The 16,226-nt window shown below is 36.5% G+C and overlaps 1 protein-coding gene across 8 annotated transcripts in view; it reads left to right on the top strand.

The window, feature by feature from the left end:
- The window catches only part of CREB5 (cAMP responsive element binding protein 5), a 268,806-nt gene that overhangs the window by 67,991 nt on the left and 184,589 nt on the right, over positions 1-16,226 (top strand). For 7 of the 8 annotated variants that reach the window (XR_015797873.1, XM_088150721.1, XM_088150725.1 and 4 more), the window contains one exon: positions 1,986-2,107. The exons of the other annotated variant lie outside the window; for it this stretch is intronic. Coding sequence is in view for 6 of the 7 variants with exons in the window: in XM_088150721.1 (XP_088006847.1) it covers positions 1,986-2,107 (122 nt within the window). In the remaining variant the exon portion in view is untranslated. The remainder of the gene's footprint in view (positions 1-1,985; positions 2,108-16,226) is intronic. 8 annotated transcript variants of the gene reach the window in all.

Genomic DNA, 16,226 nt, shown 5'->3' on the forward strand with positions numbered 1-16,226 from the left:
TCAAACCGCTACAGAATTGTGGGTCAGAAAGCAGGAAATGACTTGTAGAGGAAGCACAACACACCATGGATCAAGTAGTCATGTACAGTTAAAGTAGTGATAGGCTACCTGTGGATCACATAGTCCCCAAAGTGTTCATTTTGTGAACTTGAAAGTCTGTCTGCAGTTTGGTTTTAAAGTGTGATAGCATGATTTTATTAAGCATAAATGCTCTTTATTGGTCTGTGGTGGATGGTGAATTCTTTTTCTTTTTCTTTTCCATGGCCCAACGAGGCATTTTTCCATTTCTGGCACAATTGGTTTCCAAAAATTGATGGCACAGTTTGCCAACTGAAAATTGGCAGTGAAGTGACATTTGAAGAACAGGATCTTTTTGTTTCTTTTGGTCTATACCTTGGCCTTGCTTATTTTTGCACCACAGTCAGACCCGCAATTTGCGTACAGCTTTCAGAAAAAAAAAAAAGTAAAATAATCAAGACAACTTTTGGATAGTAAAAGTTTATTCGGTTACAAAATTAAGCATGCAGGGGGAAAAAAAAGAGCCTTTTGTGTTATTCTTTCCACATAGATCTGTACACAGGCAGAAAAATACAAAATCCCATCACAAGTGTGGACAGATAGGGTAAAACATAGGTGCTGGCTGATTGCTGTGTCTTTCAATGGTAAAACGTAGTACACACTACGTTAGGTTGGCAGTCACTGGCTAACTTCAGGCAGGAGGACTAATCTGACACTGTGTTCACCTTGGCACTGTGATGGGAGTAACAATCAACTGAATGAGGAAGGGCAACTTTTTCTCATTGTCCAATAAGCAACCATCATGCACCAACATGCTGCCATCTCTGACATCTTGGCCAAATCAGTGAGTTTCCTCCTTTCTGCACAAATGTGAAATATAACAATAAAATAAAAAGGCAAATATTTAAACAAACAGGTGCAGAAAACCCAGCTACAGGTGGGAAACCAAACTTCACCTCTTTTGTCTGCTAACTAGGTATCCTAAAAATTCCATGGTTTTCAAACTGGACAAAACACAAGCCTATACAAAGACCTACCCACACCCGCATATGCATATCAAAACAAAAAGAATTTTGTTAACAAACTGATTTATGTGCAAGGTTCTGGTTGTGCAGGCACTATCTACATTTTTAACCTGCCTTCCAGACATCTTCCGCAGGGATTTCAGTTTATGAATAGTGTGGTGCTTCCCTTCAAACTATAACCATAAAAAGGATTGAGTTGCTTCTAGTACAATATGCTATATGACCCATTTCTACTTATTTCTCTACCCATCTTACAAGATAGATATAAGGGGGGGGTTGTGCATTGGTTTTTCTTTTCTTTTCTTTTCTTTTCTTTTCTTTTCTTTTCTTTTCTTTTCTTTTCTTTTCTTTTCCTTTCCTTTCCTTTCCTTTCCTTTACTTTTCTTTCCTTTCCTATCCTTTCCTTTACTTTCCTTTCCTTTTCTTTTCTTTTCTTTCCTTTCCTTTCCTTTCCTTTCCTTTCCTTTCCTTTCCTTTCCTTTTTTTTTTTTTTTTTACAAAAGAAGAGTCTGAGTAGGCACTTATGCTTTCTAATTAAAGGCGAAAACGAACATGATGCAGAGATCTGTAATTATCTTTTTTTCCCATGAAGTTTGCTTTGCTACTTAGTGCCACATTGTGCTACTTTGAAAATCTGGGGAATTGTACAGCTTGGGGACAGGTTACTTATTTCCTTAACATTCAACTTTGCAAATGTGTGTGTGTGTGCGTGTGTGTGAGTTTAAAAAGCTATGTGTATTTTGTGCTTACAAACAACTCTATTTTTAATAAAACTTTATGGAAGCTTCATCAAATAACTCATAAGTGGTCCACAACCTGACCTTGAGTCTATTACACTAGTACTGCCTCTTGTTTTAACATGCTGTAATATAATATGTTACACAATTCCTTGTTCTTCACTTCATAATACCCACTGCAGTTCCTTTTGATATTTCTCCTCAGACCAAACTCCAACACCAACCCGGTTCCTAAAGAACTGTGAGGAAGTGGGACTCTTCAGCGAGATAGACTGCTCCTTAGAGCATGAGTTTAGAAAGGCACAAGAAGAAGACAACAGTAAAAGGGTATGCCTTCCTAGAACGGAAATATTCCTTCCCCACTTCCTGTGTTCTCTGGATGAAAACAGAGCAAACTCTATTACCTGAATGAGAAAAGAGGTGGGGGTGGGGTGGGGGAAACATTTAAATTGGAAACTAGGTGGCACTATAGATTGTGACATGTTTGCAACCTGCTTTAGCTGAGTAGACAACCTGGATTTTAATCCCGATTGTAAAGGCAAGCAGGAATTGATTACCACGTTCAACCGAACACCTTATAACGGCACGTATTTCAAGAGCAAATGCACACATATGGATACAAGTGCATGTGCACAAACACACGCAGGTACAAACAGACTTCAAATCGCATGCAAAAGAAAAAGAAAACTAATTGTGGTCAGTGAGGGAATAATTTTAAAAGCCCTGATTCTTTAATCAATAGCTGCTGCAGCTATGGCTGTTAAACAGATTGTTTAGCAATGCTCTATGTTCAAAGTCTGTGAAATTGTAGAAAGCAAACTGAAGGTGGAATGTTTATGGTTGGCTTCCTCCCCAACTTTGAGTAAGTAACCCGCAGTCCAGAAAACTAGACAGACTTACTTGGCTATAAATTTGATGCTTCTATAAGAAGGAGAAGCTGCTGCTAGAAAACAGAACCAAACCAGACAACCAGAGCACTGGGAGGAACATAGAGTGAATTTCTGGAATATTGCCTCAGGCTCTTTGGTATAATGGCATTGTAAGATTTCACTTCCCCATTTAAAAAAAGAAAAAGAAGGAAAGAAAGTCTGGTAGATGTGGACAATTTCAAGCAAGGTTTATGAGGTGTTCCCACTTCTTTATGAAAGACAGCCTCTAGAGTTGCTCTTCAATGTTTATTTAGCAAAGAAAAATAGGTATGATTGTTTTTACATTGAGGCCACAAAATCATACCTCAAGAAAATTGGGAGATTAGCAAAGTTTAAGTCAGATGGCATTTTCTATGCAAAAAAAAAAAAAAAGTTTAAAAATGCCCATTTTGGGCAGGATGTAATAGACCTTTTTGCCCATCATGTTGAGGATGTACTAAGGAAGGAAAGAACCTACTGGAGAAATTCAGTCTTAGTGATATATATTAACTTGATCCACACCTCTCAGGGCAATGTGCATGCTGGAAGGGTATCTGTTGGCTTTTGGACAACCTGAATGATTCACTGTATTTTTTGTCTCAAAGGCCTATCAAAATACATTCATATTTAATGATAGAGAGGAAAAAAAAAAGGGAAAAGTGGAATATTTAGAATGCATGTTTTGAGAGGAAATGCAAATGCTGTTCTTCTGGTGTATATTTCCCCCCTTAAAAATATAAAAGGTGAGTAGAATGGATTTATTAGGGAACATATGCAAAAATCATATTGAGTGAAAATAGATTGCTTCCACAACAGCAGTCTGCTAGTGCCTAAATTTATTCTGCACATAAATTTGATGGGGGAATTCCTTTCATTTTTTTCCCAGAGGAGAAGAAAAAAATTCATTGAAATTCTTAAGGAAGGGATGGAAAGTCCCTGTACTTATCTTAATTACAAGATGGCTAGGGTGTGTTGAATGCATGTGCCCAGTCTTTCATTGTACAATAATCTCCTTGGCTGTCTACAGCCTTGCTGGTTCCTACAGGTGAATTAAATCTGAAAGGAAGACATCACAAGGGAACTTTTCCCGCTAGTCTTTCTGAGATTAGGAAGCAGGGACATCCACACATAGCCACTGAGGGACATATGACCCAAAACATCACTGTTAAGGTTTTTTAAAATAAAAATAAATTTAAAATAAATTCTGAAGCATTGTTAAGAAGGAGTTACCAAACATAAGCCTCTTTTGCCAGGAAAAAAGTTTACAGAAATTAGAAAATAAACTTCAATCCATACTATGTTCTACTGGGTCATACCCTCCACATGTTCAGTTAAATATTTTCACGAAGGTTACATGCATACAGTGCTATGGGACGCCTGATTCATAACCTTCCATCGCATACCCAATATAATGCTAGTTTCAGAATTCAGTATATTCAGTTTATCATGTAAATCTTATTGTATCTTCTGGATGTTACTGAAATACATAGAGAGTCACGACTTTTCAGGATGTGACTATTTCTCTGCTTTCATCATACATGTAACAACTTCCATGTAATAATAAGTATTTTTGTCTTGTGCAAAGTCATAGGTTTTTCAGGCAGCTTATTATAATTAATGGATTAGATCCCAGAATTCTATGTATGAGTGAATCAGGAAAATTCCAATTTCTATGTATCATTTATAAAGTACTTTCAATCTACATGGCACCTTATAGAATAAATACAGCTGCCAGCCCTAATGAGCTTAGAATGTAAATTTGAAAGGGGCACAAAGGGAAGAAAGGAAGAGACGGGGGTAACAAAAACAAGAAATTGTTGAAAAAAATATAGCTTGGGCCATCAAGGAGAATTAGATATAATTAAGGAGAACAGCTTCTATTGTTTTTGGACTTAGATTCCAGTAAACTATAACAAACTATATTTGGAATAAGGCAGGATCAAAACAAAACAAAACAAAACAGAAAAAAACCCTGAAGGCTGTCTTTCTGATGTTCAAGTCAAAAAGCCATCTCTTGCTGACAGTAACTGATGGTGGTGCCTCAGACAAGAGAGTGTGTCAGTCAGACATTGCAATCCAAAGCAGCAAGGTAGACAGTGTCAGCAGATCAGGTTATCATCTGAGCATCAGGCAACAGGTTTTAGGTTTATACTGGTCTGAGCAAAAAGTCTCCAGAGCATTTGTCATAGGTTATATTTGCAAGCATATGACCTTTCCTGCTGTTGGAGAAGAACTGTTGGCAAATTGGCTCCAGAGTACTGCAAGAGGGCTGGGAGAATAAAGGCAAAGCTGAGACAATCAGTATTGCTTTCATACAGAACAACTGGAACAACCCTGTGAAGTGTTAGAATATTAAACATCACCTGCATTCTGTATGCGACTAGAAAAAACAAGCAAGTAGGATCCAACTTGGAGCAGTGCAGGTACCCTGTTTGAAGTACACTAGGTGTATTTACTGTGTTGGAAGTGTGAGACAGGAGTATCTTTAAAATATTGTTAGTGTGGTTATTGTCAATGACCCAAACATTGTATTAATCCTGACATTATTGTGATCTTATTTAAAAAGTAAATAACTTCTTCCCTTATTTCTCTCTCCTTAACCCAAATCAAGATCAGGACTATGATGCATAGTGTGGAAACAGAAAATCTTCCTTCCTTCCTTCCTTCCTTCCTTCCTTCCTTCCTTCCTTCCTTCCTTCCTTCCTTCCTTCCTTCCTTCCTTCCTTCCTTCCTTCCTTCCTTCCTTCCTTCCTCAAGATAGCACAAATAATGCCATCTCTAGAACTGTTGTTAAACCACTTTCTGGGTAGCAAGACAAATGTTAGTAATGATATGTATGTGTATGTATGTGTATATATATGTGTGTGTGTGTATATATACATACATATATTACACACACACATATATACACACACACCATACACACACACACGCACACACACACCATTCTGGCCATATATACACTATGGCCAGGATGCCCACGGGTTAGGAAATTGTAGTCCACACATCTGTGGATTAATGGTCTGTTTCAGGTGATAAACTGACATTTTAGTAGATGGCAATATCATGCTGCTCTCCACATGGCTTATTTAGCAATGTGATATGTAGAGCACTAAACAGGGAGTATAGGAAAAAAGATTGCATTCTTTTTGAATGTGCCCTCCATGAAACCCTGGTGGTGCTCACTCTGCCACCCCACTTGGCAGGGACCTTGCATGGCTTTGCAGACATCACTGAGATTTGGAAGACTTCTTTGGAGCAACACACTTGTCAAAGGTGTCAAACTGAGCAGCTTACTTCATATACACAATGAATTCTGCTGTGATAAGCCAACTGGTACATGCATCTTTGTTCCAAAAGACTGTGAATCATGGCAATGAAAGTGATGGAGGAGGGTGTGTATGGGAGTTGACACTTCTATTTTGTGGTCTTGTTGTACGATGACTCATTACAGAAAGATTATAGGATTTTTAAAATAAGGCTATGGGGACTAAAACAATGCTATGTATCTCACTGCTTGAGAATATCAACATACTGTAAGGATGAAGTTCAGAATGAAATACGACTGCTGAGCTGTCAAAATATCGTTATTAAAGAAGACTCAAAATCATATTTATTCGCAGTGTAAAATATAAAAAAAACTTAAAATGATTGCTATATAATGCCCTTAAGGGAAAAAAAAGGTTTAGATTTTTTGATTTGATTTTACCTAAATGAAATTTTATTGTTCTCCAATACTGTACTAGAAAATTAGTTCTAAACTTCACCTTATTAAGAATCAATTTAGAATGTGTTCCTTTGCTAATATGATTTTATGATTGATAACAGATATTTAAAATACTTTTATGAAACCATCATTCAGGTTTATGGGGGGAAGTACCCTAGTTAGCTGGAATCTGAGCATGGTTGGAAATGAAATACATTGAAATATATACGTGCTCAGATTATTTAAAGAATTAGAAAATCAATATTTCTACATATGCCTGCTGTAATTGTATGCCAAGCCCTTCACTTTGAACATGCTGTTGTATATTTCCGGTTTATTTCAGTATAATTTGTCTGGATGTTTCCAGGCAAAAATACTTATTGATACTTAGCACACTACATTTCTGGTTGAGAAGCAACGTAACAAAACAGCTCTAGGATACTGGGGAGTCTCTGGTTTAGATCTCACAGCTTCCATCAACAGTCTGTCTTAAGTAAGTCCCTTGCTCTTCGACACAGTCCCCAGTCTGAAAAATAAGATTAATAAATGTCAATGTGGATGTCTCCATATAGTAATAAGGACAAGCTTAACTCCAGCAAGTGTGCAAAATGCTTGGAACGCTTAAAAATGCAACATTTTGTTAAATCACTAGTTGCTTACTTTGACCTAACTTTTTTTTCCAGGCTGAGAGATGGATACACTTGTTCTTTCTATAATGTTTTGGCAATTCTAAAAGAAAAAATAGGTGAAGTCCAGTCAAAGAAATGAAGTCAGGACAAAAGCTAATTTTGACTTGAGATAAAATTAAATTAATTGAATACAGTTCCTATTAAGAGCTCTGCAAGTATGTAATAATTCCTCCTGCCTTCTATCTCATTAAAAATTACAATTCAGTGGCAACTTTTGGAAGGACTTTTAGGGTTACACGGAAGTCTTCTAGGAGGCAAGTGTAAGCCTGGGTTTCAAACTGCAAACTTCCATTTCACAGGATAATTTAGTAATATGGATTGTGGAATTTGGAGATATCATAAACATTTCACGATAAGCAAAGCATACATGGAGACTTGTGTAAAAGACCAAAATAAAATACAATAGAAAGGATTTGGTGCAATTGTTTCATGGGTGACTCTGAAAGCCAGCCACCATTAATAAGTAATTATAGCAGGGACTGTTCTGCTAAAGATGAGAGTAACGAAGAATGGATTACAGTCACTGGTTCTTCTGATCTGAAGATGCCTTAAGGAGAAAACATGGCCCAGAAATATATATTAGGGTCATTGGCAATATTGACTATTGATTTAGCACAAAGCATTAGGAGCTAATAGCCTTCTTTCTAAAAGTGTGCTGTGGTGGCATTTTACTGCATGATTTGTTATGCACTGTAATTGGGAGCCTCTCAAAATATATCAATAGATGGCCGTTTTAAAAATTTCAGACACTTAAGCATATTATTCCAGATGCATTCTGCCTTTAAAGCTGGCCATCAGGGAATTCATAGGAATGCTTGTTGGAAGCTGCAGTTATTATAATGCAGCTGTCTAGAATCTGTTTAACGTGAGGCTGTTTTACAAGCATTTACCCCTACAGTTGAATGCTATGAATGACTGTGACTTACAAAAAGGCTGTTGAAATGGAACCAAATAGTGCCATAATTGTCACAGAAGGCTTAAAGGACACACCACTGGAAAAGCTAAATTAGAACTTATCTCTCTTCTGTAGGAAATGAACAGTGATAAGAAATTCTAAACTCCACTCAGTTACTTTAAGTCCAGAAACATCTAATGTACCATGACACTATGGACAGAGTATTGGTGATCTCTTCAGGATGTTATGTTCCAGAGCGAGTTCATATAATTGGCAAGATAAGTACAGCTAATCATAGAATCATAGATGACCTTTGGACAAAAGATGAAAAATCTAGGTTTCTCCTTTTCTTTGTATCCTTGAAAGGTAGTGGACCCTTCACCATACTAATAACTGATTGGCATTGTAGACATATATTCAATCTATATCCCAATCCTAACTCTGGAGTGCCCCTATCTCTTTAATTAATTTTGAGTGGCCATACTTTGAACCTTGATGGGATACTGAGAGAAAGGATGCTAGTCTCAGTTCTCAAAAAACTAAAGACGGGGTATAATTTTTTACGGCACCTAAAATTCTGAGATTTCATCATCCATAGGCCTCCCATCTCCAAGTGGTCTCTCTGCAATCCTAACTTTCAATGCAGTCCCCAGACCATTTCACAAAGTGCCACTTAACTGTAACTTTAAATGTGAATGGAAGAGGAAGTTATTAAATATATGGGAGTTAACCATATTACTGTTCCTACTCTGATTATATTTAAATTAAATTTGAATTAAATAAGTCCAAGTCTTTGTCCAAAAGTTGATGGGGTGTGGCTCCTGATACATCATTCAAAGGCCAGGATCAGGCATCAGTCCAACTAATTAAAATGAAGATGACATCTTGGGAATCTTTCCTTCTATATTCATCTTTAATTGTGCCTATTCTGCACTTTGCAGAGTATGTGAACCTTGGCCCAAGCTCCATGCATTCACATCAGTGGGAGTAGGAGCATACCTTATTAGTGGCCCAAGGTAGGCATGTACTTGGGACCTATGCTGCATCCATCAATATGATTGGGGAAGCTTTTGAAGCAGAAATATGCACTTACACTAAAACCCTTGCACCTGCTGCTAATTTCTACATTGAGATAGAGAAAGCATAACTTTAAAAAAACAGGCATGTCAGTGGTTTATGGCTGATATATTTAAGGAACAAACCTGCATGGCAATAACATTTTAGTAAGACCTTTCTAAGATAAGACTCAGAAATCTTGGCAGCCTTTCTACACAATCTTTTACCTTGCTGAAGTTGAGCTCTGAGCAGAGTTCTGCCCACATGGGTGGGTAATAGGACACTCCTGATCCATTTCAGAGCAAGGTGCACTTCTATTTTATTTATGGAGACAGACGTACAGGTTGAGGACTTAATCATACCTGATAAATCATTCTAGAAAGCCTATTAGAACCATATGCTGATTGTGCATTAATGTGGGAAGTCTGGTTTTAGTTGACTAGGTCAGCCTCCAAGCTTCTCCCTCCCAGTATGCCTCCTATCCACTTGTCCCTTCACCCTTGTTTGTGAGCTATTTATGTGTCTTAAGTGGTATCATTTGTATGTGGTGGGACATTAATCTTAGAAATATTGTTAATGGAAATGGGGGAAAAGAGGACATAAAAAGCCTGACAAAGTAAACCGGCAGTAGCCATCACCATCTCTATGTAGTGGTGATTCCACATCTAGAGCCAAAATGCACAGAACAGGAAACACCAGTGAAGGCTTTGCAGAAATGCTTTCCACCATGAGGGAATTGTTTCAAGGCAGGGGTTTATCTTGTTGGTAAATGGCTGAAAATGGTGCTGAAGATTTCCAGCTTGCTCTCCTTTCTTTGGCCACAGAAATAGGTTTCCTTTGTTTGCTGTTTTCATGAGATTGCCCAGTCCTTCCTGACTGACAGGATTGTCCCTGATAGGCATTACTCCAAAAATAAACTGGAGCAAATCCAATGGGAAGTAGTAGATTTACATGCTATGTATAGGCTGTTCATCAATCTATTATTATTAAGTATCATCATCAACCACCACCATCTTCTAATTCTCTTTTGGGGATTTCTAGGGATTTTATAACTGGGCCCTGCCTCTGGATTTGGAGAAGAACACTAAAAATATCAAAGAATAAAATGGTTATACATGATACACAGTACGTGGCATGCATATCAGATCATGAGCAGGGCTATGCAGAGATCCAGATTCAGAGGACAAAATGGGATTCAGAGTGGGCATGGTCACCCAGGTGGCATCTGTGCAGAATACCCATAAGCAGCTGCATGCTCTCCTAGGCTTACCCAGCTGCTGCCCTCTGCAGTTGATGGGCAATGCCAGGAAAAGATGCCCTTGGTTTCCTGACTGATACTTTGTTCACATTTTGCCTTTTGAATCCAGACCTTTGCACAGCCTTTAGAACAGTACTTTATTACAATATAGTGTAATTTATTAGCATAGGATTCTGATACTAGTCATTCATTTAATATATTCATATAGTGCCTCTTTATACATTTTGTTTTTAGAACCAAGGGCTAGCATTCAGACTAAGTTTGTCATATCTAAGTCTCATTGAAATGAATGGAACTTAAGTTATGAGGTCATTATAACTTATCGATTTATTGTTTTGATTGGTTTTATTGATGTCATTGATTTGAGTGGTACTTATGAATGTTACCTTTTAATAAGCAAGAATAATTATTTTGAAATATAGCATTACAAGAAAATAGTAGAGCTCTGTAGCATTAATCTTTCAAGCTATTTAGACAGATGACTATTTAAATTAAAGTTGTTTTTTGTACTTAATGGTGCATTTTCTCCAGTTCCCCAAAACAGAAGATAAAAAGCAACACATTTCTTATCAGGTTGAAAAAGAATACTATGCTTTAAGCACAAATAAGTTAGTTGGCTAGTTAGTTACTTAGTTTGTTTGAAAGATGGAACAGGTGCCCTGCTTTGAAAGGAAAGTTTGCTTCTGGAAAAATATCAATAAAACAACTGTTAATTATGAAGGTAAATGTAGCAGGTAATTCCACAATGCAGGTCCTTAATTTGAGTCTCAAGGTCAAAGAGAAAGAAAACAGAAAGAAAACAGAAACCATAAACTCAATAAGAAAGCATACAGTAGTCCTTTAGTAAAGTAGAGGATTTACATTCGATATGTTAGGTATTAGTGGCAATTAACAATGGGATACTAGGCGTTCAATCTTAAATCCTTTCAGTTGCTTTAGTGACGGTTTGTCCTTGGGGGGTGTGTGTGTCTGTCTTAGCCCTGCAAGACACATGCATGTTTACCTGTGTGTGTGTAGGCCAAGACAGCTCTAAAAGAAAAAAACAACTTCCTTCCTTCCCTCCCTCCCTCCCTCCTTTCTTCCTTCCTCTTTGGTACTATTTGTTCTCTGATTTAGGATATCAACTGTTAAATGTTCTTTAATTAGGTTGACATTTGTATATAGCTTAAACCAAATGCTTTGTGTAACCTCAATTCTTGTCTTGTATTCACTGGAATACCTGGTGAAGCCCACCAGAGTTACTTTTAAAGAAGAAATCCACATACAACAATATTTGTTCATCTAAGAATTGCCCCTGACACATTCTGTTGCCCAGAGTCAACAGGGAAGTAGAGAGGAGAATATATATTATTCTCTGATTCTTTCCCTCTTTGGGAAGAGCATTTGTAAAGAAGCTAGAGAGATCATATCAGTTTCACTTGAGAATCTGCACTGGTTATTGGCTTGTTCCCAAATGAGAGTATAATCTTTAAAAGAATCCAATGCACATGGAAGGCCATAATTATAAGCTAGAGTCAGTATTTCTCTGTTCTGGTTTTGCTCTACTCTAATCACACAGGGATAGGATACTGAACTGGAAGCAGACACACACAATAATAAATTCTAGCACAGTTTGTATGATGCCTTAAAAAACAAACCCTATCTTGCATAATTATGATAACTATTAGGAACATCTGCATTTTTCTCCTTGTGATCTTGATTAAATTATTAGATTATTGCCACTGCATTCTTAGAAATTTCTCTGCTTAATTCATAGATGATTAGTTGAAGAATTTTAGCGTATGGAAAAATCCACAGAATATTTACTTTAAAAAAGGGCCTGACATTTTGCACTTTTTTTTCTTTTTTAACTGAGGAGCAGGGAGATAGTAAAATCTTATTCTTCACAGTTTCTGATGTGATAACAATATGCATTATTGACCATTTTACATACCACTTAATCCTTACCTGCATACATGCAGGATTGTCTCTAAATTTCACTCTTCTCAATAGCTTTATCCCATAAATTTGATCCTCTTTATTTAACACATGAAACCTAATTGGTCCCTTAAATTGATATTAAATTTCCTAGTGGGAAATTTAGACAGAAACTTTAAAAAGAATTAATCTAGATTTTTTTTTTTACTAATAATCTAATTTTTGTAGACATGGTAAGATTACATTAATTTGGATGAAATATGTCTCATCTGTGTTAAGTGCCTGATTTTTCAACATAGCTTCCTGGTGCAATGTTAATTTCATGTGGATAGCAGTTCTGTTCAAATGCCATGCAGAATAAATTAATATATCAATCTTTTGCATATACCTGTGATGCAACTGAGATAATCTGGCAAAAAAATACATATTAAGGTTTAGATTGGATTCTGTGCAGAGATGATACCCACTTCAACTCATAAGAGCAATAAGCGTATGGAGATTACAGTGGGCCCAGTGAATACTATAGGATTAATATCCTCTTACAATGAAATCTTATTTTTGAGAAGACATGCATAGGATTCTGCTATTAGTCATGTTTTATAAGGAACATCACTAATATAACAGACATACAAGGGCTGTAATCTGATTGAGAAGAGGCCATTTTGAAAAACAGGTCAGAGGAAATAATGCCATAACATTTTATTTGGATCAGTACTTCATGTTCAATTGGATTAGGACTTTAATAGTTAGTATACCAAATGATCTATTATTTGGGGGTTTCCTTGCAGTTATTTTCAGATTAGAAGATCTTTTAGAGAATATTCCAATGTTGTCACATAGTTATACACAGTCTGGGATAACAGATCTAAATCTTACTGTCTCATGATATGTGTAATTATTATAAAGTTTAATATAGTGAAAAAAAGCTTAATGAAGGATAAACAAAGATTGGTGCCAATAGGGTGTTAAAAGGGAGGAATAAATAGCAAGTGTAAAAAAATTCTTGCATACACATTTGAGTAGTTTGTTATTCATTTCTACAAATATTTTTTAGAAACAATCTGAGAAATATTCAAACTTTTAAACTGTTTCCTTTAAAACATGAATTACATTCTGCTGTACAACTGATTTCCATGATACCATGTTTCATTTCAAGACTGTTAGGATTGATTTATATATGCGTATTCATTATTTGTTTTGCAGCTCTGTATATGGAGGAGCTTTAGGGAGATGCATTGTGTTTGAGAGGCATCTAATTCATAATGCTTGTTCCACACATCAGATCATTACTTGCTGGCATAGCGTTCAGGCCCGTACATGGACATTATCCATCCTTGTGTGTAAAAATGAAAGAACAGTCCCACCCAGTCTGAACTGTGGGGAAAATAATCTTTATAAATTTAAAATATTATAAATCAGAAAGAGATTTACAATCTGTTAAAATATGAAGAATAGATTAAAACTGGAGAAAATGATATATTCAATTTAAAAAGTGAAAATAAAAGAGCAGAAACAGCATCACCAAAGCAATACATGCAGGAGTCATACAAAGAAGGTCTAAGTGACGTGGCTAGGTCCTTCACAGGTGCCAAAATGATATAATCATAGGCATCTCATGATTGTTAAGATGGAGAAGATTCTGGAGTGAGAACACTACCTTGAGTATGTCTGCCTATGAGTAATTTCGAGAGGCTATTTTTCACTTCTCTAAATATGAAGAAGAAACTCCCCAGACTATAATCTAAATGTGAAGTACCTGTTCTTAGGGTATCTCTGTCCAGGAAATGGTGTAGATGGTATGCCAGCTAAAGCTTGTATTAGGCACTTGTAGCCATAGAGGTTACCTGGGCCTCCACAGTCATGCTTCTTAAACTACCTCCAAACAACATACTTGTAACTTCTGAAGGAGTGCCATCTCATTCAGAATTGGCAAATTGCCAAGTCCCTGATGCTGGGAACCATTCATCCACAAGGTCTCTGTCTTACTGGGGTTCAGTTTTTGGTACTTCCTCACTTTATGACAACGTGGTTCAGAAATGCACAGCATTTCCTGATTTACAGGTTATAGAGAAGTAGAACTGAGTGCTCTTGGTACATTGATGATACCTGGTCTCTAAATCTCTGATTACTGTCTCTAGTGGCTTCTTATCAACATTAAGTAACATGGGAAACAAAATGTGTTTTTTGGCATTCCATAGTGTAGCTGCCCAGATACCGAGGTACAGTCACCAAATATTAAGGTCATCCCTGAAAATGTAATAGGGGGGCCTCCTGGAGATAGCTAGCAGGATACCATTATTTTTTAATTTTATTAGACATTTTAGAGAAAGAGTACAAATACAAACAAAAGACAAGTAAAAAGAATATGAGTAAACAAGGGATCTAAAAATGTCATGGAGGTTACAGTTTTCTAATGTATTATACTAATGAATATTTGAATGAGTTTATTTAAAATACTTATATGGCTACTGATTTTATGTACTCTGGGTAGCTCACAAAACTATAATAAAACCAAGACAAACAATAAAATCAGCATCCAAAAAACAAAATCCCAGTGCCCTAACCAACATTTCTCATCATCCCATCAACAATTGCAATCACTGGGCTCTAGTTACTCTAGTGCTTGAAGGAAGAACCAGCTTTTTAAGGCCTTCTGGAAGGCCCGGGAATGTGGACTTGCTGGATCTCATTTGGGGGGGGGGGGGAGGCTGTTTCACAGGCATTAACAGTATATCATATTTTTAAAAAGATTAAGAATCGCTATTAAACTTTGTTCTAAGTGCAAGAAACAAGAGAGAGAGAGAGAGAGAGAGAGAGAGAGGGATAACTAAAGTTAAAGAACATATGAATGACTTCCAACCTTCTTTTTAACAGAAAGTTACAGTCTTATTGTCCCTCCTCCCTCTTAGATGCCATAGTCCTTTCAGCCCCTCATTGAATCCAAGTTTGTCTTACTCTTGAGATCCATAAATCATCATTTCATTTTTTTTTCTTTCAGCAAAAAATCCATATAAGGTTCCCAGTCTTTCAGAAAAGTTTTTGTTGTTTTTTTCTCTGACCAAACAGGTCAGTTTTGCCAATTCTGTGAATTCTGACATTTTCACAATCCATTCCACTGTAGGGATTTCATTGTTCTTCCATCGTTGTGCATACAATAATCTTGCTGCAGTTACCATTATTCAAAATCAGTCTACTAGGATTCTTTTCTAATTCATTGTCCATGAGTCCCAATAAAAAGAATTCTGGTTTCTTTGCAATATTAATCTTTAAAATCCTTTGTATCATTATGTGAATTTGTATCCAAAATTCCTTAGCTTTCAAGAATCACTATTAAACTTTGAACTGAGAATAAATATCAGGAACCATTGTTAGCGCAGTATAAATCACTGAGTGAAAGTATAAGATATAAATTGAATTGATACTGATACTGATAATTTATTTTATTTTTAATAACCTATGAAGTTAAAATATAGGCTCCGTACATATTTTCTTTTCAGATTTGAAATTAATCTGGATATTGAAGCATACTCCCACAATTCAGTTAGCCATTCTTCCAAGGAGAGAATCAAGCAACCTTTCTGGAAAAAGCATATAATATTCTTGTTAGCATATACAAAATTAATTCAGTAAACTTTGCAGGATTATGTGATTTAGTAAAGTAATGTTTAGTGTGTGTTTGTGTGCACCTTTAAGTCAGGTTGACTCTGGGCAACTGCCTGCAGTTTTCTTGGCAAGAGTTCAGAAGTGGTTTGCCATTGCCTTCTTCCTAGGGCTGAGAGAGAGTGGCTGGCCCAAGGTCACCCAGCTGGCTTTGTACCTAAGGTGGGACTAGAACTCACAGTCTCCTGGTTTCAAGTCTGGTGCGTTAACCACTACACCAAATTGGGCCTCTAAAGTTGAGTAAAGTTTAATAAAAACATTGCAGTTGAAATGGGAATTCAATTTTAAAAATTTGTTTCATTCTAGTTTCATTTACAATATTGCCACCAAATTTGAAAAAATGATCCAACCTAGTCA

This window comes from Python bivittatus, unplaced genomic scaffold (genome assembly GCF_059951505.1).
Source record: "Python bivittatus isolate LINGU-HERP-01145 unplaced genomic scaffold, Pbiv_v1 ctg000610_np1212, whole genome shotgun sequence".
In the NCBI taxonomy this organism is placed as follows: Eukaryota; Metazoa; Chordata; class Lepidosauria; order Squamata; family Pythonidae; genus Python; species Python bivittatus.